At 46.1% G+C, this 27,874-nt stretch overlaps 1 protein-coding gene across 1 annotated transcript; it reads left to right on the top strand.

Annotated features, from left to right (window-relative positions):
• The first annotated feature begins 3,083 nt into the window (after positions 1–3,083).
• cmtr2 (cap methyltransferase 2) lies at positions 3,084–9,561 on the top strand. The gene is made up of 3 exons (XM_084436651.1): positions 3,084–3,198; positions 4,030–5,306; positions 8,378–9,561. The coding sequence occupies exons 2-3, from the start codon at positions 4,047–4,049 to the stop codon at positions 9,476–9,478; spliced, it is 2,361 nt and encodes a 786-aa protein (XP_084292777.1). The 5' UTR covers positions 3,084–3,198; positions 4,030–4,046; the 3' UTR covers positions 9,479–9,561.
• Positions 9,562–27,874: the final 18,313 nt, after the last annotated feature.

Genomic DNA, 27,874 nt, shown 5'->3' with positions numbered 1-27,874 from the left:
CTCACATCACAATATAGACATTCTCGCCAATCTGCATATAAATAACACGCTTTACAGCGTGCATATCATACGCCAAAGTAAAATTCTGCGTGTATGCCGAAATCAGAGTTTGTGGTTGGTTGTTCACCTTGGAACACGTGATACAAGAGGGGTATAATTTTGCGAGATCGTGGTTTTGTTGGGTCAAATAATTACAATTTTGATGAGACAACAGACGACAAATCTAGCTAGAAAAACTAGCAAACAACACAATTTCACTAGCCCTGATGTGACCCCAGAGATACGCTGTCGCTCCTCTAATCTCAGGTCACGTATAAGGATAGTATAGAAAAGGGTGACCGGACTATTCTGGACGGCGAATTTCAAATCTGACGCTCACCATGCATTCCTGTAGATGTCTTTTGTCATTTTGGGGCCTTGTCGTTCGTCAACACAGGGGTTAGACGTGGACACAGGGATCAGGCTAATTTACGAAACTGGACCCAGGAGTGGACCTACTCGGACGGCGTGAGTGGGTGCGCTCCGCATATCGCAATACCCCCCAATTGCTCATGCTCGCTGCCCGAGCGCCTCCACGCATGCGTAATATGTGGACCACCAGCTGCAACACGTTTTCTTTTAAATTTATTTTGATTGATTGATTGTTTTTTTTATTCACACACACACACACACACACACACACACACACACACACACACACACACACACACATGATACACAGACATTGGAAATAATAAGAGAAGTGCATATGTATGTGAATTGGTCCTCAAAGAAGCTACTTAAAGCATATGGTAGGGGGCCAAGACAGAGACATAAAGAAGGGATGTGGCCTACTTATAGTACATTACATACATCTCATTCATACTACAAATACTGATCCCAGATCACTTTACAAATACAAATATGTTTGACAGTTATTTCTTGAGGTTGAAGGGTGAAGATTGACATTACAAACATTACAAATTCAAGTACGAATACAACTTTAGTTTCGGTGTATTGCACACAGAATGAAGGAGTAGTAAAGGGAAAATCATGTTTAGCCCTGTTGTTTTAAGGTTATTTATGATCATATACAATGGTTCAGATCAAAAAGTTGACAAAACTAGCACTATTGAGAAAGTATGATAATTGCTCTACCACCGTTTAGGTCATACAATGGATGTGGATGGGCACCTTGAAAAATAATTCAAAAACATGTTAAACTCTCGATTTCAAAGACAAGAAGCTCACCGAGGGGGTAATTGGTATCCATTGGTGTTCTGACATCAAATTCGCCGCAAAGTATGAATCCTGTAGGGTTTTATTGATCATTTTATGAAATCCATTGACTTGTATTGACGCGACCATTGTAGATGTGTAGATCAATCCGCCGAGGGGATTCAGGAAGCGGAACTACTTATGGTAGCTATTGTTATTGTTTATGTTAGCTAGGCTAGCTAGTTTGCTCACTGCTCACGCTACTCTTTCGCTCACAGACAGACAGACTCCCTAGGCTACAGTTCAGAAAACGCTTATCAAAATGGCTGATCTTGAAGAGTATGAATTTGATCGCAAGGAATTAGACTTTGACGGCAGCGCTTATCGTTTCGAGCCTGAATATAGTGAGGAGGAACTACAGCAAATGGAAGAGATGGAGGCTCGCCGAACCGCAGAGCCAGAGACGGTTGATGAAGTTGTCGCTATACCACAAACCACATTACCTCATTGTTTAGATCCCACACAAATGCATCGCACGAGCCTGTCTTGTTGCTGCGGCTTGCTTTTCAAGGAAAGAAGCTGAGCCGGAATCCACGGACGTCCCCTACTGCGAGATCAAGGCATTGCGCGAGATCGGAATCAGTTCAAGCGGAAATGTACACGTATGTGCTGCGACTAAATAGTTCTATGCTAGTTAGTAACATGTTTTTTTAATGATTATTCAAGGTGCCCACCCACATCCATTGTATGACCAAAACAGTGGTAGAGCAATTATCAGACTTTCTCAAAAGTGCTAGTTTTGTCAACTTTTTGATCTGAACCATTGTATATGATCATAAGTAACCTTAAAACAGGGCTAAACATGATTTTCCCTTTACTACTCCTTTAAGCGTATGATATTTGGGTTGCACAAATACCCAATGTGTAATTTGACCCTGTGTGTTCTCTCACTCAGCAACACACAAATGTTAAGCTTTTATTTTTCCACAGACAAAAATCTTTACTCGTCTGGAAATTCTCGCCGTCTCCGCATCCATCGTTGCCATCTCTAGCTGCTGTTGAGTAATTGAGTTGACAGTTAGGGGATACTTTCATCTCCTGTCCTCCTCATCAGATTTAATCAGATATTCACAATCATCAGGGGGAAAGAAAACTGCAGAGCAGAGGGTGTGTGCATATGTGTGTGTGTATGTGTATATGTGAGTGAGAGAGTGTGCTTGAATTTAAAGTAGCCTACTGTGAGAATGTCTTCCTACACAGAAGCTAACAAGGGACACACCAGTGAGACAGAGCACAGATGTAGGCGCCCTGGGGCAAACTGCGTAGATACACTCTGTTCTCATATTGTTCTCTCAGACCCGTAAACGAACCATTAGCATGTCTAATTAAGGCCATCACATCACCCCTGGCCCTGTCTTTAGCCTGGAACTATGCTGAGGGTTAAGACAGAGATGGTTCCTTCATCTTTGGGATCTGGGTGATGCAGGTCCTGTCTAGTAACCCATATAGTCTAACATAGCCTATTGGTCTACTGTGACAAGCACTGAGGCATCAGAATCAGAAACAGGTTTATTGCCAAGTAGGTTGTCACATATGAGGAATTTGCTTAGGTCTGCTGGTGCAACAATGAACAAAGTAATGACGAGTGCAAAATACAAGTGGCAAATACAATGCAATAATATTGTATTCTCATGTGGACATTAGTCATAATATAGATTAAGGCAACTACAAAAGTAATATTTCATAATCATGGTCTTTCCATAATAATGTTACAAATCAGGTATTCTATTCTATTCTATTCTATTCTATTCTATTCTATTCAGGACCTCTATTCTATTCAGGACCTCTATTCTATTCAGGACTTCTGCTGGTCACTCGATACTATACTGTAATGTGGAAAAGAGAAGTGCTAGCAGCTAGCTAACACGCTAGCTAAACTGAAAGCAATCATGAAGCGCAGCTAGCTCTAACATCTGATTCCTCGGAGAAGTCAAGTTAAAGGTAACGGCTGTCACACCATGGCTGTATTAGAAACGCGTCCCCATACGATCGTTAATCATGAAGCAGATAATTAGTGTAGTGTCTTACATGTAAGATGCGCTAGCCTTTTATCTGTCAGGCCCCAAACTCGACCTCGTTGTTTCCTGCTAGACAACCCCGAGAAAGTGGCGTCTCTAGAGGGATTCCCTCATATTAGCTGTTAGCATCTCTCAGGGATGAGGGCGAACGAGGGCAGTGTGGTTGTCATTTTGATTTATGAATCCCAGGAACTGTCATTGACTTAATAGCTAGCTACTATAGCTCCTTTTCATGAGTGGACATTGTAGCTAACAGGTGTAGAGTTGCTAGTTGACTAACGTTAGTAGCTTGGGTAGAATAGACAGCTAACTGGTAGTACTCCGCTATCTATTCCACTATCTAGCTCAATCACACCATTACTGGTAATCGCTATGAGGGGCTAAAGGCTCATAAAAGGCCTGTTCATAAAATCAAACCAGCCAGGGTTCTTTATTCATCCAGATAGCCTCCCCAGTGGCCCCGGGGCTCACAGTATAAATCGGTAATAATTTACCACCATCCATGCATAGGATAGGACAGAATGGCAGCAGCGGAGATGGGCCCTGGCGTTAGTGCATACAAAATAAACAGTCAGCAAATATGAGTGTAAATATAATGGGAAATTCTCCAGATGTAACCTACATTATGCAGTGTAAGCAGCAGGGCACACACTCATTGTATGGTGTCGTGGATGTCATCAAATCACCGATTGGTTGGAGGGGGGTTGTTTTTCTCAGAGTGTTGCCAATTCTCTCTTACTGTTTTGTTCCCCAGGGCATCCGGTGGTCAGGATGAGCCGAGGCCGGGGAGCAAGGAGGAAGCCAGGCAGGCAGCAGCAGCAGCTGCAGCCCTATGAGACGGAGGCCATGGACCCAGACGTGGTGGCAGAAGTTAGAGAGCTTTTCAGTAAAGTCAGGACCTACGCCAAACCGGACAACGGGGAGTGGCGTCTCCCTGACCCCAGTGAGGCTCTGAGACACCCACCCCAGGAGCACAGCCGTCTGCAGGCCCTAAAGGCCTCTCTGAACTCAGTGAAGAACCAGCTGAGTGATAAGGACCTGGAGGTCTGGCACCAGCACACCAACTCCACCAATCGCGCGGGGAAGGTCATCGCCACGGTGCGTGCTGCAGCCAACGCAGAGATCTGCACCCAGGCCTGGTGCAAGTTTTATGAGATCTTGGGCACCTTCAGCCTCCTGCCAGAGGAGGCGCTGCAGAGCGGAGAACTCAACACAATTCACCTGTGTGAGGCCCCAGGGGCCTTCATCGCTGCCCTGAACCACTTCCTGAAGACCAGTGAGCACACACGCTACTGCGACTGGACCTGGGCCGCCAACACCCTCAACCCCTACCATGAGTCCAATGGGGGGAGCACCACCATTGCCGATGACCGGCTCATCGCCAACACGCTGCCCTGGTGGTTCTTCGGCTCCGACAACACAGGTGACATCATGAGCCAGAGGCACCTGCTGGAGCTGCAAGGGTTTGTGGGTAACATGCGTCGGGTAGATGTGGTGACGGCAGACGGCAGCTTCGACTGCCAGGGGAACCCCGATGAGCAGGAGGGGCTGGTGGCGTCGCTGCACTACTGCGAGGCCGCGGCCGCACTGCTGCTCCTCGGGGCCGGGGGCTCCCTGGTGCTCAAGATGTTCACGCTGTACGAGCACTCCTCCCTCTGCCTGCTCTACCTGCTAAACTGCTGCTTCCGCTCCGTCAGCCTCTTCAAACCGGCCACCAGCAAGGCGGGGAACTCTGAGGTGTACGTAGTGTGTCTACGCTACGAGGGGAAGGAGGCCGTGAGGCCACTGCTCTCCAAGCTGATCCGCCACTACGGGCCAGACCTGGCAGCCCGTGAGGCGTTGTTCCCCACTGCGCTCCTCCCGCCTTCCTTCCTGGAGCAGCATGAGCAGGTGTGCTGCTACTTCCACACCCTACAGGTGGACACCATCAGAGAGAACCTGCGTCTGTTTGAGTGTGTGAGCGCTCAGCAGAGGCAGCATCTGGAGAGCCTCAGGGACCACGCCGCTCAGGACTACCTGCAGCGCTTCCAGGTAATAACGGCAACAGTCCCTCATCTCTAAATGACTGATGGATTTTTATTAGGAACTAGAAATGGTGTTCGGAGAGCGCGGACCTCTGCCCATGAATGTATTTCGTGGCTCTGTGCATATGCACGTCTGTGCGCGCAGGATATGTTTGGTATTGCTGCATTTGTTAGGTTGAGAGCTTTATGCCAGTCCAAACCCTGTGTGACGTTCCCACGTCGAGATATGGCCATTTTAATCCCCCCATTGACAAAGGATGGGGAGAATTTTTCTCTCCTGAACCTTAGTCCCAAAAATGAATGGAGGTGAATGGGTGGCCGTGTTTGGGCAGTTCTGTGGCGCCACCCTTGGGTCGCAGCTGGCGGGGGGGGCGTTTCGGTGCACTCCGGGCGTTCCCTGCACACCCCAGTCCAAACTTCGTACCTCTAGCGCTCCCCACACGGGGAGCTGGCTTCGCTCAAAGCTTTGTTTAATTTGTTGATCCCCGTGATTCAGATCCGCTCCAAAATTTTGCGGAGTCGAATTTCATGAAAATTGGTTCATAATTAAGGCTTTTGCGGTTACTGCTATATTGCACGACTGCGGTATTGTGCAGACCATCGCATCAACCACGATATATAAAGTTTTTTTTATTTGTCCTTATGCTGGGCTTTTCCCATTAAATTGTAGCCTGTGTGTATTCAATGTCAAAGAAATTCATAATAATGAAAACAGTTTATAGCCTGTGATATGATGAATATATTGTAAATATCATTTCTATGAGATTGCGCATGGGGACGTGCGGAAAATTCCGCCCCGAGCGGAAAAGTCGATTGACGCCCGCGGTCCGTCTGCACGCCAGCCCGCCCGCGGCCAGTGAGAACAGCAGCATTCGTTTAACATGGGAGCTGAAGTGAAGCACATCAGTGTGCGTTGCGCTTCCGCAACTGGTGAGTTCGAGGCGTTTTCTGCTCGGGGCGGAATTTTCCGCGTGTCCGCATGCACAATCTCATAGAAATACATTGGATATTTACAATATATTCATCATATCACTACATATAATTTTTTCCAACCTACTATTATTATATAATCAAAGCACCAATATCATCTCCACATGCTTGCATCCTACCATCCAATCAGAAGTCACAACACACTGTTAGCAAATCCTCTCTCTTCTCCCAGACATCAGTAGCTAACTACTCTCACCCAGAAGACATGGATGCAGGGCCGCCCCTAGGGGGGGCGAAAGGGGCGGTCTCACCGGGCCTCGCGCTTTAGAAGGCCTCGCGTTTTGGCCGCGGTTGGATTTTTAGTGCATGGTGGTGCGCTAAGATAACTTGCCCGAGGTAACAGTAAGACATCACTGGAAACACTGCGCCGTCTCGGAAAAAAAGACGTGCATGCATAGTGCATGAAGGCCTAACAATGCCTATTTCGCACAGGGTCACATATCTTCCAGACGGGGCTGCATGGATGACATCAGACTGATCATTGAAGTGGAAAAACGAAGAGAGTTATATGATCTAACTGCTGAGTTTTACAGAAACAACACACAGTGATAAAGCGTGCTATCGGCTGTGCGCTCTGAACCAGCATCTGGTGGGTTCGGTTCCGCTCAAATCCGCCCGCGCAGACGGCGTCTGTTGCACTTGCGCGACTGGTGAGTTCAAGGCGTTATAGCGAGATGCTGATCACTGGAAGTAGAAACAGGAAAAGTGTGTAGCTACTCTGGCTCCATGCATTTTCTCTTTTAATAGAATGATGTTTCGGCCTCCAGGCCTTCTAGCAATGAAAAAAGGCCATGTTATCCACAATATGAAGTGTATATTCATGTCAAAGGGAGTCTTCCATCAAGAATATATCATTCTTGTTTAATTAAAAGCTAAAATGGATTTTTCCGTTCTACCGTGACCATTCTCACAGCTAAAGGAAATTATTAGGCATTGGCCTTTAAATTTACAGTCTTGTCTTTCTTTGGTGACCACTTTATAAAAACATTAGCCTATATTTATTTTATATTTATATTTTCTTAATTATTATTCTTAAAGTTTGTAGCTTGCTTAGAGATATGTTTAATTCTATCTACTGGGCCTGCTTGTGTGCACCAATCTGCTGTAATATTTCGATTGATTGAGTTATATTGCTGCTGTAACCTATGTTTTTGTTTGATAAAAATGTATCAAAATGAATAGGCTGCACATATATACAAACCTATGTCATTTAAAAAGCAACTAAACATCAGACCTTGTAGAATAGCAAAAAAAAAAAGCTGCAATAATATCCCACCCGTTTGTACCGCTGGGCAAATTTATTCACCCCCCTATCCGTCATCCTGCTTACTAACAAAAACAGATGGACGGAAAGAACCACATACGCGACCGGAAATATTATTCTTCTGCCAATTTCTAAGGCTGTAACATAACAAAATGTGGAAAACTTGAAGGGGTGTGAGTACTTTCCAGATGCACTTGATATCTCATTTGTACACTACAACACCATTAACAACACTACAACACCATTAACAACACTACAACACCATTAACAACACTACAACACCATTAACAACACTACAACACCATTAACAACACTACAACACCATTAACAACACTACAACACCATTAACAACACTACAACACCATTAACAACACTACAACACCATTAACAACACTACAACACCATTAATAACACTACAACACCATACTAAAAACATTAACTCAAACACTAAAACACCTACTCAAAGGATCATTATTATACAATCATGAAAAATAATAAACCACACAAATTCAGAAACCAGTCTGCACTGAGAACTGTCATAGAAAATGTGTCACTCTTCTAATTTACTCTTACTCTGAATTTATTTATTCAATTGTAAAAAAAAAAAAAAAATGTTCAGAGTTAGGGAGTATTTAATTTAGCTTAAATTCTACTCCCCTCTCCCCCCTCTTAAAAGATATTCAGAGACAGACCTGGTTCTACTTTATCCCTATGAAGTTCTAAAAAGATGTTCAGAGACAGAGCTGAATACTAGCTGTGGACTGACTAGCACAGCTCCTGTTGGTATGTCTTCCTGACTGACCAGTCCTCCTCCCTTTACCCAGGTGAGCCCTCTACCACGCGGGCGCTGGCTGTCCCGTAACACTGTGGCCCCAGCCTGCTGCAGTGTGGCTGGCGCCAGACTCCTGGGTCACAGGAAGCAGATGGGCTCCTTCAACCAACGGAGAGAGCTGCAGGCGCTTGGCTGGAGGGAGCGGCTGGAGAGGGGCCCCTACGCTGCCTGGGTGCAGGGCTGCTGTCCTGAGGGCCCGGTGGGGGCCGGCTGCGTTCTGTCAGGGCCCCTGGCGGAGTGCGACATGGACTCCTGGTATGTGGTGGTCGGGCCAGCCCTGCCCGCGGTGAAGAATTCTCCATTCTGTGACGGGGGTCTTCTGAACCACCTGAACGAGGCCCTGGAGCAGAGGTCGCCCAGTGCGGGGGGGGAGGGCGGGGCAGCCTGGGTTCGGGTCCCCTCCTGTGACTCCTGCCCTGGTGTCGGGACCTCATCCTTCCTGACACATATGGCAGAACTTTGTGACATCACGTCTTGCGGTGGCGAGGGGGACACGGTGAGGAAACGGTGTCTGGTCTTCGGCAGCGCGTCTTCGTGGGGGGACTGTGACGGGCGTTTGGGGGAGTTGGACGTGACGTTCTCTAAGGAGCCGTGGTTGCCGGTGGCGGGCGTAGCCACGCTGCACGACGGGGCGCCTGGTTACCAGCGGGAACTCCTGGGCTGCGTCCTGCTCTCCCTACGGAGCATGCTCCCCGGGGACGCGCTCCTCCTGCCCCTCCTCTCCGCCTTCACCCGCGTCACCGCGGCAACCATCCTCTGCCTGCACCTGTCCTTCCGTTCTGTCACGTTCAGATGCCCCGCCCCTTTTGGCGCGGCAGGCGCCGTTCTGTTGTGCGGAGGTTTCTGTCCAGACGCAGCCGCCCGGCTCCTCCCCTTCCTGGGCGACCTGCATGAGCGTATGGGCCAACTGGCCAGCAAGGAAGAAGAGAAGGGACGGTGTCCCAGTGGGGACAGTGCGCCTCCTGGAGGCCAGAAGCAGGTTTTGCAGTTCGCCCCCATGGAGGAGCTCCTCAGCACAGGCCTGATGGCGTTTCTGTTGACCATGAACTGTGCCATCGCACGGCAACGGTTGCACCTGCTCATGCAGATCTAGGGCTCTAGGCGGGTCTGGGATACTGAGTTAGCCTAGCCTGATCATAAGGACAGGGTCTGGGGTACTGAGTTAGCCTAGCCTGATCATAAGGACAGGGTCTGGGATACTGAGTTAGCCTAGCCTGATCATAAGGACAGGGTCTGGGGTACTGAGTTAGCCTAGCCTGATCATAAGGACAGGGTCTGGGGTACTGAGTTAGCCTAGCCTGATCATAAGGACAGGGTCTGGGGTACTGAGTTAGCCTAGCCTGATCATAAGGACAGGGTCTGGGGTACTGAGTTAGCCTAGCCTGATCATAAGGACAGGGTCTGGGGTACTGAGTTAGCCTAGCCTGATCATAAGGACAGGGTCTGGGGTACTGAGTTAGCCTAGCCTGATCAGATTGCTGTTTGAGGGTCTGAATGAGGTTGGTGAGTCGTAAGGACAGTATGGTCATCTGTGTCTGTGCCAGAAAATGTCCTGCTTCTTGCTTGTTTGATTGCACTGAGACATTCATAAATGACATTCGCGTTACACTGTTCGAGAGTTAAATCTTTTCCCTCATTTAATTTTACATAAACAGGATTCTGGTTCCTCTACGGCTCTTTGCGTGACGGTCTTTTCACCTGGGGACTGAGGTCGAGGCCAGCAAAGCGTTCACTTATCAGCGCTGCAGCGTTATGTCCTGCAGTGGTTGGGGGTCTGGGACGGACTCCAACTCTGAACTGCTTTTTACACCTGGTATTAAACATCAAGCTTATAAACGATGATCCTCTTGGGCTCCCTTGTGTCCAATAAGCAGACACCTTTTAAAAGCAGAGGTAAACAAGGTGCTTGTGATGTTACTCTGCAGACATGACTGCTGCTGCAGGACTCCTTTACATCACGGACAGTGTTCTATTCATTTCTCATTGCTTTTATACAATTGGGTTTACACCTTTTATTTTTCTATATTTATATGTATACAGAGTGTTTATTTTTGCTGGTCGAACTGCCTCATTAAAGGATGTACGATGGCCAGTGCCCCTGTGTCTTTGAGCTTTACTTCATTCTGGCGTGGGGAGAGAATTGTTCTTTTTAATGTTTGTGATGATTTCAGTATCCACTTTGTGCATTCTGGAATGGAGCCACTTGTGAAAGCCAAGGGAAGTCTTCATTAGCAGAAAACTGTCAGAGAAAGCTTGGCGCCTTCACAGAAAGACTCTTCCTAAAGAGAGTTTTCAAAGGTTTACCAAGGAGAGTGAGAGAGTGAGCCCTTGGGGGCTTCTTTAATGAACACAAGCTGCTGGAATCAGGGGAAAGAAAGCTATGTGAGACGACTGGTTCCTTTCCTTTTTCACTGAACTGAATTTAGTTAGTAAAACCATGGAGTATGATGGTGGAGAGCGGGTGCCCTGAGCCTTGTTTGTGTTTGAGACGTTCTCTTTCTGGAGGAGATGTGGTTAGATACACTGCTACCAACTGCACCTTTGCGGAGGTTAGGGTTGTTGTGTGTGAAGTGAGAGACGGGTACAGTAGGGAGAGCGAGAGCGTGGGGAGGTGTGTGTGTGTGTGTGTGTGTGTGTGTAGGTAGGAGAGGGACAGAGAGAGGGCAGGGGAGGTGTGTGTGTATAGGAGAGAAACGGAGAGAGGGCAGGGGAGGTGTGTGCGTATGTGTGAGAGAGTGTGTGTGTGTGAGAGAAGAAAGACAAGGAGAGAGCATGGGGAGATGTGTGTGTGTGTGTGTGTGTGTGTGAGAGAGGAGAGAGACAGGGAGATGTTTGTCCCACAGAGTCTGTCCGCGGAAGCTCAGTTGTTCCCCAATGTGCTGATTAAGACTGTGTGTGTGTGTGTGTGTGTGTGTGTGTGTGTGTGTGTATGTGCGTGCGTGTGTGAGAGAGACTTAGTGAAGTGTGTCTTTTATGGGACAGTGTCTAAATGAGGCAGTCAGAGAGAGTGAATGAGTTTATCTTGGAGAGGATGAGAGTGGGGCTGAAATTGTCTGGAAGGCAATAAGCTTCTTGTCAGCTTCGGAGAAAGTGAACAACATTGGATTTCAAGACTTGACCTTTTTCTTCTAATGCAACTGACTGCAATTCAACACTGTCAGCTTCTGCTGTCTCACACGTTCTGGAACGGAGCTCCTCCTCCTCCCCCCCTCCTCCTCCTCCCTGGCCTCCCCATATCTCTCTCTGCGCCCTCCCCCTCCTCCTCCTCCTCCTCCCTGGCCTCCCCATATCTCTCTCTGCCCCCCCCCCACCCCCTCCTCCTCCTCCCTGGCCTCCCCATATCTCTCTCTGCCCCCCCCCCCACCCCCTCCTCCTCCTCCCTGGCCTCCCCATATCTCTCTCTGCGCCCTCCCCCTCCTCCTCCTCCATGGCCTCCCCATATCTCCTACCCCCCTCCTCTTCCTCCCTGGCCTCCCCATATCCCCCCCCCCCCTCCTCCTCCTCCATGGCCTCCCCATATCTCCTACCCCCCTCCTCTTCCTCCCTGGCCTCCCCATATCCCCCTCCTCTTCCTCCCTGGCCTCCCCATATCCCCCCCCCCCCTCCTCTTCCTCCCTGGCCTCCCCATATCTCCTACCCCCCTCCTCTTCCTCCCTGGCCTCCCCATATCCCCACCCCCCCTCCTCTTCCTCCCTGGCCTCCCCATATCTCCTACCCCCCTCCTCTTCCTCCCTGGCCTCCCCATATCCCCTCCCCCCCCCCTCTTCCTCCCTGGCCTCCCCAGCTCTCCTCCCCCACTCGTCCACCTCAAGTCATCTCTGCTGATTTCCATATCTGTCGAGGGAGAGAGAGAGAGGGGGGCTTGGTGAGTACAGTATAGTGAGATGTAATGAATCGTTTTAATGGAACCATTGAATGATTTTGGAGTAGAACGCCTGCAGACAGAGCTGATGCTTTCGCTTCGATTAACCAAATCCACTCACCATCTGGGAATAAAGACAGTGAGAGAGAGAGTTGGAGAGAGAGACAAAGAGATGGGCTTTGGAGTGTAAGCATGGCCAAGTGGGCAGATTTATGTAATATCAGAACACCTAGTATCCCCTGCAGGCACCATTCATGCCAGCGCCTGCTAATGAAGGACTGACCATATGTCTGGGTGAACAGGAAATGAGAATAGAAAAGAGGGGGGGGTGCCTGAAAAAGGATCTATCTGATGACAACGAAACTGTGTGTGTGTGTGTGTGTGTGTGTGTGTGTGTGTATGTACATAGAGACAGGCTTTGTGTTTCATTGATCAAGAGCCTTGATGCAAGGCTGAGTTTAAGGGATCCATATGATATTTGGCAATCTCTGCAGGGTCATAAACACAGTTCTTACCGCATGCACGCACGCGCACACGCACACACACACACACACACACACACACACACACACACACACACACACACACACACACACACACCTGTGCTAAAGTCAGGAACTCTAAGGGTTAGTTTAATGTCCTCTTGAGTTTCCATGCCCCTTGTGGTGTTATGGATCAGTCCGGGCAGACACACACACACACACACACACACTGGCATAACGCGGTAAGTCCGTCAATACTGATTTATTTACTGTACTCACTGATGCCTGATATAAGGTCATTACCCACACATTGCCTCTGCTCTATAAATCAGCTTGAGACACACAAACACTCACACTCACACATACCTACAGCACAATAAACAACCTTTGCTGGACAGTAGAGCTGTTTGTCAGATATTGTACTAATGAATGGGTAAGAGAGAGAGAGAGACAGAGTAGATGGAGGAGACAAGATAGAGGATAGAGAGGAGATAGATAGATAGTTTATTGATTTATCCTCCCAAGGGGAAATTTGGCATTTCAGCAGTTGAAAAATTACAGGAAGGTTGGAAAGAAAAGAAACACTAGATACAGATTAACAAAAAAAGATAGATTAGTGGGGGGGGGGGGGGGGGGGGGAGGGGGAGGGTAGCAGAATAAAAAGAGGGATATCAGGGACTATATACATCCATATGTACAGTGACTGTGCAGTATAGTATAGAATATAATAGGATAAGATATATATGTACCTAATCTTTCTTCAGTGAAATTTGTTCCCCTCTCAGAGCTCTGTCCAAGTCACATCCGTGTGTTAGTGTACTGTGTGTGTGTGTGTGTGTGTGTGTGTGCGCGTGCATGCGTTTTCACAGTTCAGGAATGAGATTGTGTACTTGGACCTCACATTGGATAGGATGGATGAGCACTTCCCCTCCTCTGTGTGGATTGATGCTCTCCACACTGAAGCCCCAGGGTCCGGCTCCACCCCGGACCACCCAATCTGTCCGTCCCTCCTTTAATACGGTGCCTTATCCATTCCCCCGAGCTGCTGACTGCAGGCTGGACCAGGGCTGGTAGAAGGAGGGAGAAGGAGAGAGAACATGTAGTGTGCCTCTGTAGCAGAATGGCAATAGTGTTGGATCTGTATGACAGTTTGAGCTGTGTAAAACCCATCCCATTATATAAAAGCCAATACCAGTTCCAAGGTCTGCTTTGGGATTTCCTGCTGTGCTGTTTCAGATTGAAAACCCCCCAGTGAGAGGAGAAATGAACTGATAACAGAGCCCCCTGACTGTGAGTGTGAGTGATGCCGTTTTGGGCTGACAGATGCCGCACCCTCATAGATAATAGTGCTTTTCTGTTCTATTGACAATATGTTAGAAACATACAAGGTCTTACAATGACAGCCTCTCCGAATAATGTGTCAGGTTGCTGGTGTTATAATGACGGAATGTTTTAAAGCTAGTGTTTGAAAGGTGTGGACTGTGAGGATGACAGCTTGCCTCCAGAAATGCATTCCCCTGAGAAAGACCCAGTTCCCCTGAGAAACAGCTAGAGATGCAGCGACTGGAGAGAGACACAGCAGAGCAGTTGCTTGGTACTTCAGGAGGAGCAGAGGAGGGGCACAAAGGAGGTGTGTGGTGTTGCTGTAGGGGGAGCAGTAGAGGAGGTGTGTGGTGTTGCTGTAGGGGGAGCAGTAGAGGAGGTGTGTGGTGTTGCAGGAGGAGCAGAAGAGGAGCAGTAGAGGAGGTGTGTGATCAAATAAATGTATTATTTAAAACAAGTACAACCGGTCGTAATAACTTCCTTTAGTCTAAACTTAAAATTATTTAAGGAAATAAGAGTCTCAAGTTTGAGAGTAGCTTGCAGGTCATTCCAGGACCAGGGACCAGGGTTCCTTTGCCCACCTCTTTTTTGACAGAAGCCACTCTAAACTGTAACCATCTGTGAGACCTAAGATTGTGAGCATGCAATGAAGCTGAGAACTTCAGGCTTATGTACTGTAAGCGGGAAATGTGCCTGAGATGATCTTAAAGACCAAAATGTACCAATGTTGAAGTGTTCGCAGTGTGAGGGATGGCCAACCAACCAAACTATATAAAGTACAATGATGGCTCCTAAAGCTAGAATTAGCGCTGTACCTCAGAGCTGAGTTATACAGAGAGTCAAGCTTGGATAAGGTGGTAGAAGATGCAAACCAATATATACTGTATCACCATAATTGAGCTGAGAAAAAGAAAGAGTGCACCAACTGAACATTTTCTGGATGCCAGCAAAAAGCAAGACTTCATTCTGTACAAGGCTTCTTCAGTGTAAACTTTAGTTTCATAGCTTAAACGTCAATGTGATATTTAACATTTACGCCGGGTTCACACTGGAAACCAAAGTGCAGCGTAGCGCAGCGCAGCCCGTTTCCTTTCGGCGCTCATGTTAACCAACGTGATTGTTCCCACCGGCAGCGTCGCGTAGGGAAGCTCCGCGGCCGGCTTGCGCGCTGCAACCAAGCCCCCAGGATCAGCTTGGCGCATTGAAGCCACCATGGGCTTTCAGGCCAAGCCCGGTATTGCACGGCATGCGGCCCAAGAACCCTTATTTCCCATGTTAGTGGATGATGATAGATAGGGCTAGAAAAGGAAAACAAATTTTTTCTGGGTATCATTCAGCATCAGAGACCAATCTTATCAATATAAACTTTTAGTTTTAGGGGTTTTGGGGTTTTTGAAGCCACCAATACCTGTATTGAGCCATTTAAACATGTGCTGTGCACGAGCCTCGGGGACGCGCTGGTCGCGCGTTCGTGAGTCCTGCGAGCTCGGGAAAGCACGTGACCATAGGAAGACCCGCCCTACTCTGCCTCTGATTGGATAGGAAGTCATGTAATGACGTCGCTAACATTTGCTATGCTTTTAGCAATGAAGCTTATGATCATGCTAATCAGAACGTATGTCTATGATGCAAATGATCATGACATGTGGTTACTTTAGGACATCGTTGGAAAAGATCTAGAGGGTAAGTGGGTCAATGTTGAATAACTTAGCTAACATTATCTAATGTTACATTTCTTTATATTAACATCAACTATATTGATAGGCTAGGGAGCTATGCTAACGGTAGCTAATGCTAACGGCTTAGGGTTAACGTTACGTTCGGAGGTCTCAGATGTATTTCAATTTTAACAATGTTGAGCATGATCAATGTGACATTGTTCATACATTGATTACAGTCTGTAATCTTGTCTGGCATTATTTAGCTATAGTGGGCTGATGCTTGCTGCTGCTACTATAGCATTTGCCACATTATACATCAAATTAATCAAGCATAGTGTTATTACCTGAAGGCATTATTACCATTGCAAGTAAGCATGCCATGTATATGCCATGCCTGGAAATCAAATTAATAGTGTAATTATTCCCCATCATAGCTCATTGTACACTGATATAATCATTCTCCTTGCCTTTGCTAATACTCATCTCTTTTATCAAACTTTGTGCTAGGAAAGAAATCTGGCTGTGATTCGTCACTAGTGCTCATCCAGGCTGTTGTCATCTCCCGCCTGGACTCCTGCAACTCCCTACTTGCTGCCATCCTGCAGCGTTGGCCATCAGACTCCTGGAGAAAGCTGCTGCTAATCCCGTGTTCAACGGCCCCATGCTCTTCCACACAACTTCCCTACTCCTATATGTATAGTCTATATGTTTTTACGTGTTTCTTTACATGTCTTTACATGTGTATTTGTCAGGGTTTGTCTGTTAGTGATTGTCGTGTCCCCACTCTTGGCCTGCACCTTGACGTGGTGAGTGGGCTTTAAACCAAGCCAGGCCTTTTATAGTTGTGTTTTGTGTTTTTCTGTTTGCTTAAGTGTCTAATATTGAAGGTACAAAACCTTTAAAAAAGTAAAGAAAAAAGAAGCCCCTTCCTTCCCATAAAATTCCTGCGATTGTAACAGGTGTATTGATTCCACCACACTTGCCCACACTGGGTTCAAACCCGGGTCCTCTGACTTAGGAACGCACCCACCTTTCTAGAACACTGCCACCAGCTATCCCAATGAAAAGCTAGCGAATCAATTGTGCACATGGGCAGTACTAATACTGAGGACAGAGTTTAAACCAGTTCAACCAGATATTCACTGAGCCTGATGGGCACCTGCCAGCTAAAAAACCTAGTACTGTCACCCTCGACTTCTGCTGCGCCTGTATCCAGCCATAGGGGCTGATTATTTATAATGATGTTGGTGAAGTTTAAAACCTTATTTACACATAGTGTTTGCTGTTTTAAAAGATAAATGCAGTGATATGAGGCGCCACCTATTGGTGAGGACAAAATCATTTTTTGACTGACTAGATGAGATAATGAATTCCTGATGTGCATAATGATGTCACTAAATCCCACTGTGATTGCTTTTTCAGTCAGTGAACAGGAAGCAGAGCAACCCCTCTGTGTTCGATCACCTGATAGAAGAACCTCCTAGGTGAGACCACACTACAGTACGTTGCTCCAGTAAACATATGAAGACCCAGACGTATTTAAGCTGTCTTGTCTAATTTGAGCTGTCTTGTGAAGTCCCTGTTTTTCACATACTCCCCCCAACCCCCCCCCCCCCACCTACAGATGTGTAGTGCTCTGATCTACAGTCCCCCAAGTACAGGCAAGACCCCAGTGGCGCGGGTGCAGACTAACGAGTGTAGGCAGGGAAACACAAAGGTGTCTATAAGGAAAGGAGCTGACTGCCTTAGCAAGTGGGTTGGTGAATCAGAACACATAATCAGCTCTGCCTTCTCTTTGACCAGGTTAGCCAATGGGGCAACTGTGGCGGTTGGGGGAGGGGGGTATAATTATTGGACAGGACACCTGACCATCATCCTCAGTGTTGACTGAGAGCTTGTGATGGCTGTTTGTTGGTCTCTCCCCAGGTCAACCTAATGAGACCCTCCTTCATCTTCTTCAACAAGATAGACCGGCTGTCCCCAGTATGCTCCAGCAGACAGGACCAGATACACAGGTGAGGCCTGTCTGTCACGGAGCCACCGCCTCGCTCCGCCTCTGGTGTAACTCGGTTCTTTAGCTTGGCTGCGTACTTGATTGATGTTGCACATGGGCGATTGGAACTAAACTAACCTTGCGTTGCATTTGTCTCTCTCTCTCTGGCTCTATCGTGTCCACTCTGCTGGCGCTGATGGATGGGTTGGACAGTCAAGGGGAGCCAGTGGTCCAGTTCCTGTTCATGCTTGGTTGTTGCCTACTCACCTTCCCATCTCCTGCATCACCTGCCACCTGTCTCCACTCTGCCCAGCTGCACCTCATCCCTCATTACTCTTAGCATTAATACCAGTCAATTTCCCTTGGTTCTCTGTAAGATCATCCAGTCATCTACCAAGTCTGCTCAGCTCTTCTGTCTGCCATATTTTGAAGTTGTTTATTGAAATTGAGTTAAAGTAGTTTGTATGGGTCAAGCATCCTCCAGTTTGTATGACTCAAGATCTGTTTACTGCCATGTATATGGTTCACACATACTAGAAATTTGACTAGGGTTAAGGCATACACTGGTGACATGTTTTTAATTGTTTTGTGATCACTGTCTTTGTGATATTTTCTGATGACCAAGCCTTTGATCTAAGCAGAGCCTTAGCACATTATGGAGGAACCATGTCCCTTTCTTTTACCGATCCCTGAGAGCAAGACCTGTGAATGTCCTGAACAGTGTGGTGGCCACATTTGTTGGGAATTTGGGTGGAAACAGTGTGGAACATCATTGCATAGTTTGACTGCCATTTCATACCAACATTAAGAGAAAGTGGAGAAGTAGGCTATACCTAGAAAATACTATAGTTGTGCAATTCGTTTGTACAGTCTAGTAGTTAAATGGTTAAAAATGGGCAAGCAATAACATTGGAGGGAAATGTATACTGACACTGATGATTGTTTCAGAAATGGTCTGAGACAAAATAATGAAATGTTATACATCAGTATTGTGAAACACTGAACATATTTTAATGACTGACAAGGAGAGAGGAAACAGTCCAAGTTAATCAATAATAACTAGGCTCACTATGAACAGTGTGTATTATTGGCTCTGTTCTGACATCAGTGCACAGTTCATTCCACCACTGTGAGGCCAGGACAGAAAAAAGCCATGGCCACGCCAATCTGCCGTAGGGGGGCTTGGAGCAACTGGGGAACCAATCACCTCAAGGCAGCAGAGCTTGACCACAGCCTGGAGGTCGGAGGGAGCTGTTCATTTGCCCTGTAGGCTCGAACCACAGTCCTAAACTGGATGGGACAGCGCAGGGAGCCAGTGCAGAGAACAGAGTAGGGAAGTTTTGTGGAAGAGCATGGGGCTGTTGAACACCAGGTCAGCAGCAGCTTTCTCCAGGAGTCTGATGGCCAACGCTGCAGGATGGCAGCAAGTAGGGAGTTGCAGGAGTCCAGGCGGGAGATGACAACAGCCTGGATGAGCACTAGCGACGAATCACAGCCAGATTTCTTTCCTAGCACAAAGTTTGATAAAAGAGATGAGTATTAGCAAAGGCAAGGAGAATGATTATATCAGTGTACAATGAGCTATGATGGGGAATAATTACACTATTAATTTGATTTCCAGGCATGGCATATACATGGCATGCTTACTTGCAATGGTAATAATGCCTTCAGGTAATAACACTATGCTTGATTAATTTGATGTATAATGTGGCAAATGCTATAGTAGCAGCAGCAAGCATCAGCCCACTATAGCTAAATAATGCCAGACAAGATTACAGACTGTAATCAATGTATGAACAATGTCACATTGATCATGCTCAAAATTGTTAAAATTGAAATACATCTGAGACCTCCGAACGTAACGTTAGCATTAACTAACTAACGTTAACCCTAAGCCGTTAGCATTAGCTACCGTTAGCATAGCTCCCTAGCCTATCAATATAGTTGATGTTAATATAAAGAAATGTAACATTAGGTAATGTTAGCTAAGTTATTCAACATTGACCCACTTACCCTCTAGATCTTTTCCAACGATGTCCTAAAGTAACCACATGTCATGATCATTTGCATCATAGACATACGTTCTGATTAGCATGATCATAAGCTTCATTGCTAAAAGCATAGCAAATGTTAGCGACGTCATTACATGACTTCCTATCCAATCAGAGGCAGAGTAGGGCGGGTCTTCCTATGGTCACGTGCTTTCCCGAGCTCGCAGGACTCACGAACGCGCGACCAGCGCGTCCCCGAGGCTCGTGCACAGCACATGTTTAAATGGCTCAATACAGGTATTGGTGGCTTCAAAAACCCCAAAACCCCTAAAACTAAAAGTTTATATTGATAAGATTGGTCTCTGATGCTGAATGATACCCAGAAAAATTTTGTTTTCCTTTTCTAGCCCTATCTATCATCATCCACTAACATGGGAAATAAGGGTTCTTGGGCCGCATGCCTTGATTTGACTTGCAATACCGGGCTTTGGCCACTACGTCAAATGGCTTCATGCGCCGGTGAGCAACTTTCATTGAAATGAATAGGCAGCCATTTTCAATGCCGTCTCCAGTTATATTATACCTCCATGGCTGCAACGGATAGTTTACGCTTCTGGTCTATTTTTGCACGAGCCGCAGGTGAACACAAGCACATTTGCAAACGTCGGACAGGGGAATGGGGATTTTTTTTTTTCAAAATAAAACATGGCGTTGGCCGTCCAGTTTGTATATAATGTAGACACAAACATATTTGTCATTTCTCAAGTAGGAAGCAATTAAGGATAGGCTTTCAAACTGTGATTTCCACGTCTACCTTTTTTCTGTCAAGTAAAGATTTGATTTCAGTAGCCTACATCTGTAATTGTATACCAGCCTACGTATTAGTTGTTTAGGATTCACATTTGCTTACAATAGCCTGTAAGCTTTAGATGCCAATAAAGCACCTTTAAATTTCAATGAGGGGGAGGGGTTGGGGTGACCAAACACATAGACAGAGAGACGAACCCCAACTACACTAGTGACATTTTTGAAGATGATAGACGACATCAAGTTAATCCTCGAAGTGGAAAAATACAGGGAGTTGTATGATTCCCAGCACATGCTCTACAAACACACCACCAAAAAAAAAAGAGCTTTGGGATGTCATTGCGAAGGCCATTGGAGAGACAGGTATATTCTATTTCTTTCCACTGTCAACAAGTCGCAACACAAGTTCAGTTCAGAATCTCTGACGAGCGCGGAGAAATTCTTGTGTGAACAACAATGCTCCTGTGCACGCGTGAACGCTTCACGGTTGCGCTGCAAAGCCTGTGTGAACATAGCGATAGCGATTGTCCAGCCAAATACACAAATATTTGTACTGATCTACCAGCTGAATAGGAATGCCATCAAGGGTGTTGACGGGAAGACTTGGAGCCACTAGGCCTATTCGCTCCGAGGAAAACATAATTGATTTGGTTTTGGTGGAATTTGAATGCAGTTTTAAGTTAGAGCATGCTGTAGGGTGTTGAAATCCATTTGCAGATTTGAAAAAGCCTGCAGTGGGGGCACAAGAATAATTCACAGAATCATCTGCGTATTGATGAAACTTGCAGAATCTGAACTTGAGATATTATTAATACATACTAAGAAAGGTAAGGGCCCAGAACTGAGCCTTAGGGAACTCCCTTCGTTAAAGTGACTGGGTCAGACATTACATTGCCATATTTTACAGTCTATATATACCTTTATTTAACCAGGTTAAAAACTCATTGAGATTAAAATCTCTTTTACAAGAGAATCCTGGCCAAGAGTGGCAGCAACACAGTTTCCTGAAAAAAAGACATAAAAGTTACAATACACAACTAAACGTAAAGGTTACGATACACAATGACAAGAAAAAACAACAATAACAACCGCTACAACAATGACAACAAATATTCACAAGACTATCTCAAAGCACAAAATCAGTAATAGTTCATATGACGATCAGTTAACAATTACAACTACCAATAGATTGGGTTTCTATAGCCTTTACAGCACAGTCTGTGAACGATCAGACAGATACTGTAGCTATGGAGCCACTTAACTGTGTTAGGCCCAAGACTAGCTCTTAACAGAGAGTTAATACGTAAAGGGTGATCCACAGTATCAAAGGCCTTTGTTAGATCAATAAAAAGAGACAAGCAGATCCTTTTGTTATCCAGGGCCGCTTTGATATCGTCCAAGACTTTCAAAGTTGCTGTAATAGTGCTGTGCCCAGATTGAAAGCCAGACTGCATGTCATTTAAGATATTGTTTACATAAAAATATGATTTTACGTGGGCAGCAACTAAAGATTCTAAATTTTTGGGAAGGACAGAGATTTGATATGGATCTATAATTATTCACATCAAAGTGGTTGCCAGCTTTAAAGAGACAAAAGATTGTGACAAAAGATTGTTTCCGCTGGAACCTGATTAAGACCTATTGACATGTTAAAGTCCAGGTTAACCCAGTTCAAATTTTTGTTATGAGCTTCACACACCACAGGAAAACATGTCATTAACCGCCCAGCCAAATCTGAGTGATTAAAAATGTCGCTAAGTATATAAAATAAGGTTTCAAAATCGGTTAAAAATCAGCAGCATTCTCTGGTCTGAGACTGTGGGGGCGTGTCTGCTGAAGGCACCGAAGCCACACCCAATTGCGTGGGGAGGGGGTGTGGAGGGAAGAACCTGTCAAATAGTACCGTTCTCTGGTCTGCATATTGTCACACTGGCACGCCGTCTCTTTTGTAGTAGGAAGGCACAGCTTTGTGAAAACAGAGAGGAGTTGAAATTACACTTGTCTAATGAGTCAAACGCACAGATGCTTCCTCCTAACCTACCTCCTGACAAACAACACAGGTAAAACTGTAGCTATCTCTATACCAACGCGCCAGTGTTACTGCCCTTAGATGCAAAATACAAAAACAGGCAACGAGGAATGTATGAGTCTGTCCCTATTTTCTCACTGCCACCTCCGGACCCATTCCTATCCCTCCCAGGCGATCCTGTCGTCCCTTGGGATCAATGGAAAAAGTTGTTTAAAATGTACCTTTTAGTCACTGGCTTGAACAGCGCTGATAGCGCGAAGAAGCGTACACTACCGGAGTTGATAATCGTGACAGACTCATCCACTCTCGTTGGCAATGTTATGTGTGAGTATAACGAGCACTCGGCTTCAACTTTCCCGCAACATATCCAACAGAACTGGAATGTTCAGCCAGTAGCCGCCGAGCACCGCTTCACTGGGAGAGGGTGCGTCTTTCTCCAGCTGCAGCTGGTCTACCTAACCATCCCCCTCGCTCCCGCCTCCCGGTCTCCCGCTGGACAAATATACTGTAACCATTACCGGTGAACCCATACGCACATCAGGTGCCACAAATATGGCAGGCAGTTTCTGTATAGTTAACGCTTATAGTCATAATATATCATCCGTAACGTTATTTGGTGGGTGGTCGCCTGGTCGGTGCTGCTAGCTATGTTAGCTAGACTAAGGTTATATACACACTCCCATCTGCAACAAGCTACATAGCTAATGTTAGCTATAATTCCTCCTAGATTACATATAATTCATCATAGCTGACATTACCACATAAATGTCAAGACACATTTTGTAGATTAACGTAGCAGTGTATTTCCCTATTGCTTACGTGACCTAGCTAACGTTATAACGTTAATTAGCTATAAGCACACAAGGCAGCGGTGTCGGCACCAAAGGTTGATGCGACAGGAGGAGAATGGAGGCCGGGGAGGGAGATGGTTGGCTCCGCCGAATTCACCAGGACCAGTCGTGAGTCCGTGAAACCCAAAAGCCTCATATTATAATTGCAGAAGCTTTCGGGAGTGAAATGTTTGCTGCAGAGGCGGGCGCTAGCGGTGACAGACTCTGTAACACCATGGCTCTTCAAAAATGCTAACCATTTGCTTCTCATTTCAGCTTTACTCGGGAGTTGAAAGAAGGAGACCTTATCACCCCATTCCTGCTGGCATCCAGGAAGGATGCATTTTCGTTTAGTTTTATGCATAGGCATTGCTAACTAAGAAAAACTAGCTAATTCTAGACTGTTGGTTAAAACTAGCTAATTCTAGACTCAAGATTGAGCAGGAGAACCGAAGATTCAAATCCGTTCTAGCTTTATATAGTGTTAGGGCGGGGATATGCTAAGAACACCGCTCTACGTCATCCGGTACCGTTTTAAGCCCGCCCAGAAAATCCAGAAATCAAAACTGGTCAAAAACACAAAACTGGTCTAACTTCACAATTCAGTACTACACATGGTTCATCCCATTTTTACATGTTATCAGCAATGCATCACTAACACATAGAATGTGTTTTTAAGCAAATCTCTGATTTTGGTTAACTGGGACTTTAAAAATGTGGGTTACGGGCTCTGCTATCATGATAGCAGCAGCCTTCAGCAGAAAAGGCTCCATGCCGTCAGGCCCAGGGTCCTTTTTGGGGTCAATTGAATTTAACGATTGCAAAACATCAGAAACATGGAAAGCTTCAAGATCAAATGAGAGAGCAGAAGAAGAGGAAACATTCTGCTGGAATAAAACTCTCAGAAGAATCACCTGAGGTTGAAGATCAAAAATATGACCAGCCTTCTCAAAGTGACTACTAAAGGCATTTAACATTTCACGTTTGTCTGTAATAGGGACATTTCTAGTATACAAAGGGACCGGGACCTTTTTGTTCTGCAACACTTTGATTGTTGTCAAGGTGAGATAATAGTTTGACTTAACATTATGAATTGCTGATGTGGACTGGTTTCTCAAAGTTCTAAAGCGCTGCCAATCCACATTGCTGATTATCTTTCTGGCTAAAGACCACAGCTCATCAGAATGAATAAGCTGAGCAAGTTCATTAGAGAACCAGGGCTTGTCTCTGCCCACATCCGTTACACAAATTTGCCCACATCCATTGCAGTCCATAAAGTGACATTCGTCTATGGCTGTCGCAACTTGCCCATGTGGTGTAATTTCTGCTGCGCACAGGATTTTGGGTCAGAATAGATTCTCTTAGGAGTCTGGAATCATCACATATCCCTGTTATGGTTTCAACATGATATTACATTTCCCCAACATGCATAATCAACTGATTTAGATCAGCTTCAGATGGATACCAAACATGGTTAGGTGGACTTAGCAGCATAAAATCAGTTATTTATAACACACACTTGGTTACAAATACAATACATCAACGCAATTACTTTATTCCCAGGGCTTATTCTCGTGGTGGTTGCATCACATGGTTGGGATAAAGCAATTTCACTTCATTAAAGAAACAAGGCACAGAATGTCATTCTTTTGTCTCACTCTGTGTCTGCGGCCTGGCCTGGGTTAATGGTTGTGGGGGATGGGGGAGGATGTGTTAGGTCTGAGGGTTCTTCTTAGGGTCCCCAACATTCCAGTAAGATGGTCTCACAATAAGGTCTGTAGAATTTATTTGCCATGTCCATACTCCACTACAATAGCGTCTGTCTGCTTGGGCAGCTACTGAGGATGTGCTCAAGGGATCCTCTTCCAGAGCATAAAGCACAATATGGTGTTTTGATCTTGCCTCAGATGTGGAGATTTGTCAGGTTTTGTAGGCCATCGTACACAGCTTGGATCAGAAAAAAGATTCTGTAGTAGTCTGCTTGTAGGATGTTGTCCCAGGTGACCGTTCGTTGCTCTGCAGATTCCCACTTGGTCCATGCTCCTTGCTGTTTCTCACCCACCATCCTGCTTGCTCTTTCTTTTCCACGCCTGCTCGAACCTCCTGGAGAAGATGCTGCCTCTCTTGGCCCGTGGCTTTGCGAATCTGGGCCCTGGGGAATTAACCTGGACCAGCACGGCCTCTGGCCACATTCCCCATGAGCTCCCTCTGTCTCAGTCGAGACTCTGCCACCTCAAGTGCCTTGCCTGCTTTCCACTTCCTGCCCGTCCTGACCTTGATTCCTGCTGCTGACACCTTGGGGTCCCTCGAGTCTTTGTATAGGAGTGCCTCCGTGTCTCCCCGAACTCCTCTTTTAGACCGCTGAAAGGGAGTTGCAGAATGTTACTGCTTCCATATAATGCCGTGCTGCTGAGGCTGCGTGGAAAGCCAAGCCAAATGCGAAGGTAGCTGCGGATCCTCCTCTCCATTAACTCTACTGTTGTCATCAGGACCTCGTATACCAGCAGCGGCCACAGGATCCTGGAAGTATGTGCCCGTCTCTTCAGCTCCGTGGTCTGTCAGCATAGATGCGTTGTGACAGGAACAGAGGCCCTTATAGCAGAGTTTGACAGCAACCCGGTCACTAACATCATGGCTGTGTACTCCCCTACCAACGTGGCTCCATTCGAGGAAGTGGAGAGGTTCTACGAGGACCTTAGAGTATCAATCTCTGCTGTTCCAGTGCACAACTTCCTTTCAACTGTGAGATTTCAATGTGAGGCTTGGACCAGAGGATACACGCTTCACATATCAAGATGCAACAACCCGAAACGGCGAACATCTGACAGAGCATGAGCTATTGGCTGCTAACACCCTGTTCCATAAAAGAAGAGGAAAGAGATGGACCTTCCAGGACTGGGCTACCGGTATGTTTAGGTTTGTAGCAGCACATGCAGAGGCAACCAGTGAGTGTGTGTCAGTGTTGGAGAGGATCACAGGTATCCAGAGGTTGTAGCTGCACAGGATAGAGTTGAGAAGGCTCGCTGCTCCAAGACAAGACTATGGGGAGCCGGTTGGCAATGAATGAGGCAAGTGCAGAAAAAGGAAGAGAACGCACACCGTATAAAGTCTTAGCGAGGTGCCGGTAACGGATCAATGATCAACTAAAAAAAGAGAGAAACCGCACACTATTCTCTAGATGCTGGAAGTGGATTTATTGGCTGACAACAATTCAGCCAAAGCCTTTTTCCAAGTCTTATGAAACAAATTGACAAGCACACCTTTTCTAGTGACACACCTGGGGCTAATTACAGTGCACACCTGAGAATAGTTGGAGACATTGGTAGATCTTTGTCGAATCATCTTGCAACAATAGAATGTGTGGAAATACATTGCATAAACATTGAGTCAATAAAATCCTCCAGAGTTCTTTTTCAATATTACAATGAGGTATAGAAATCAACATGCGTTTAGAATAGGGCCTAAGTGGCTCTATGAATACTAATAATGTAATCAAGACAACTAAAGATAGGCTAGATGTCTCAACTAGAACAAGAATGAGGACGACCAAAAGGGGGAGGTGGTTTCCCATCACCAAAACAGACGGATCAAAAAATAAATATGTACACAATATACTATAAAAGTACAACCATTGTAGAGGTTGGGCATCGAGCCGACAAGGCTGTCATAGGTAGCTAACACATGGTCCACCTATGTGTGGGTAGAGGGGGCAGCTGTAGCTCAGTTGGTAGAGTGGGTCGTTCAATGATCGAAGGGTCAGCGGTTCGAATCCCAGCTCTGACTATCCACATGTCGAAGTGTCCTTGAGCAAGACACCTAACCCCAAAATTGCTCCCAATGAGCAGGTTAGCACCTTGCATGGCAGCTGCTGCCATGGGTGTGTGAATGGATGAATGAGAGGCCATTGTAAAGCGCTTTGAGTGCCGCTAAGGTGGAAAAGCGCTATATAAGTGCAGTCCATTTACCATTACCATCTAGAGGATCTCAAAGTAGAAAAACCTGTAGAAATGACAATTAGAGAAAATACTTTAGTTCAAATACCACATTAAGACCACCAGAGTCAGGGTTTTTAGAAAATAAATGTAAAAGTTCTCCCTCTGGGCTAGCAAAAGATCTAAATTGCCACCTCGCCTAGGGAGGGATACTTTTTCAACACCAATATATTTGAGGAATGAAATGGGATGCCTGACTTCGAGAAAATGTGCAGCTACGGGATAGTTAAGATTTTTACACCTCATAGTGCTCTGATGTTCAGTGATCCAGGTCTTAAAGTCCCAGTTAACCAAAATCAGAGATTTGCTTGAAAACACATTCTATGTGTTAGTGATGCATTGCTGATAACATGTAAAAATGGGATGAACCATGTGTAGTACTGAATTGTGAAGTTAGACCAGTTTTGTGTTTTTAACCAGTTTTGATTTCCGGATTTTCTGGGCGGGCTTAAAACGGGTACCGGATGACGTAGAGCGGTGTTCTTAGCATATCCCCGCCCTAACACTATATAAAGCTAG

The sequence above is a fragment of the Borostomias antarcticus genome, assembly GCF_949987555.1.
Source record: "Borostomias antarcticus genome assembly, chromosome: 4".
In the NCBI taxonomy this organism is placed as follows: Eukaryota; Metazoa; Chordata; class Actinopteri; order Stomiiformes; family Stomiidae; genus Borostomias; species Borostomias antarcticus.
Note: the sequence above shows the minus strand (reverse complement) of the source record. Positions and strands in the feature narration are given on the sequence as shown.

What these genes read in the sequence shown, in the direction of transcription:
- cmtr2 (XM_084436651.1), top strand. Translation starts at nt 4,047, where the DNA reads ATGAGCCGAGGCCGGGGAGCAAGGAGGAAGCCAGGCAGGCAGCAGCAG. An exon ending in ACTACCTGCAGCGCTTCCAG is followed by an intron (nt 5,307 to 8,377) that starts GTAATAACGGCA and finishes CCCTTTACCCAG; the next exon opens with GTGAGCCCTCTACCACGCGG.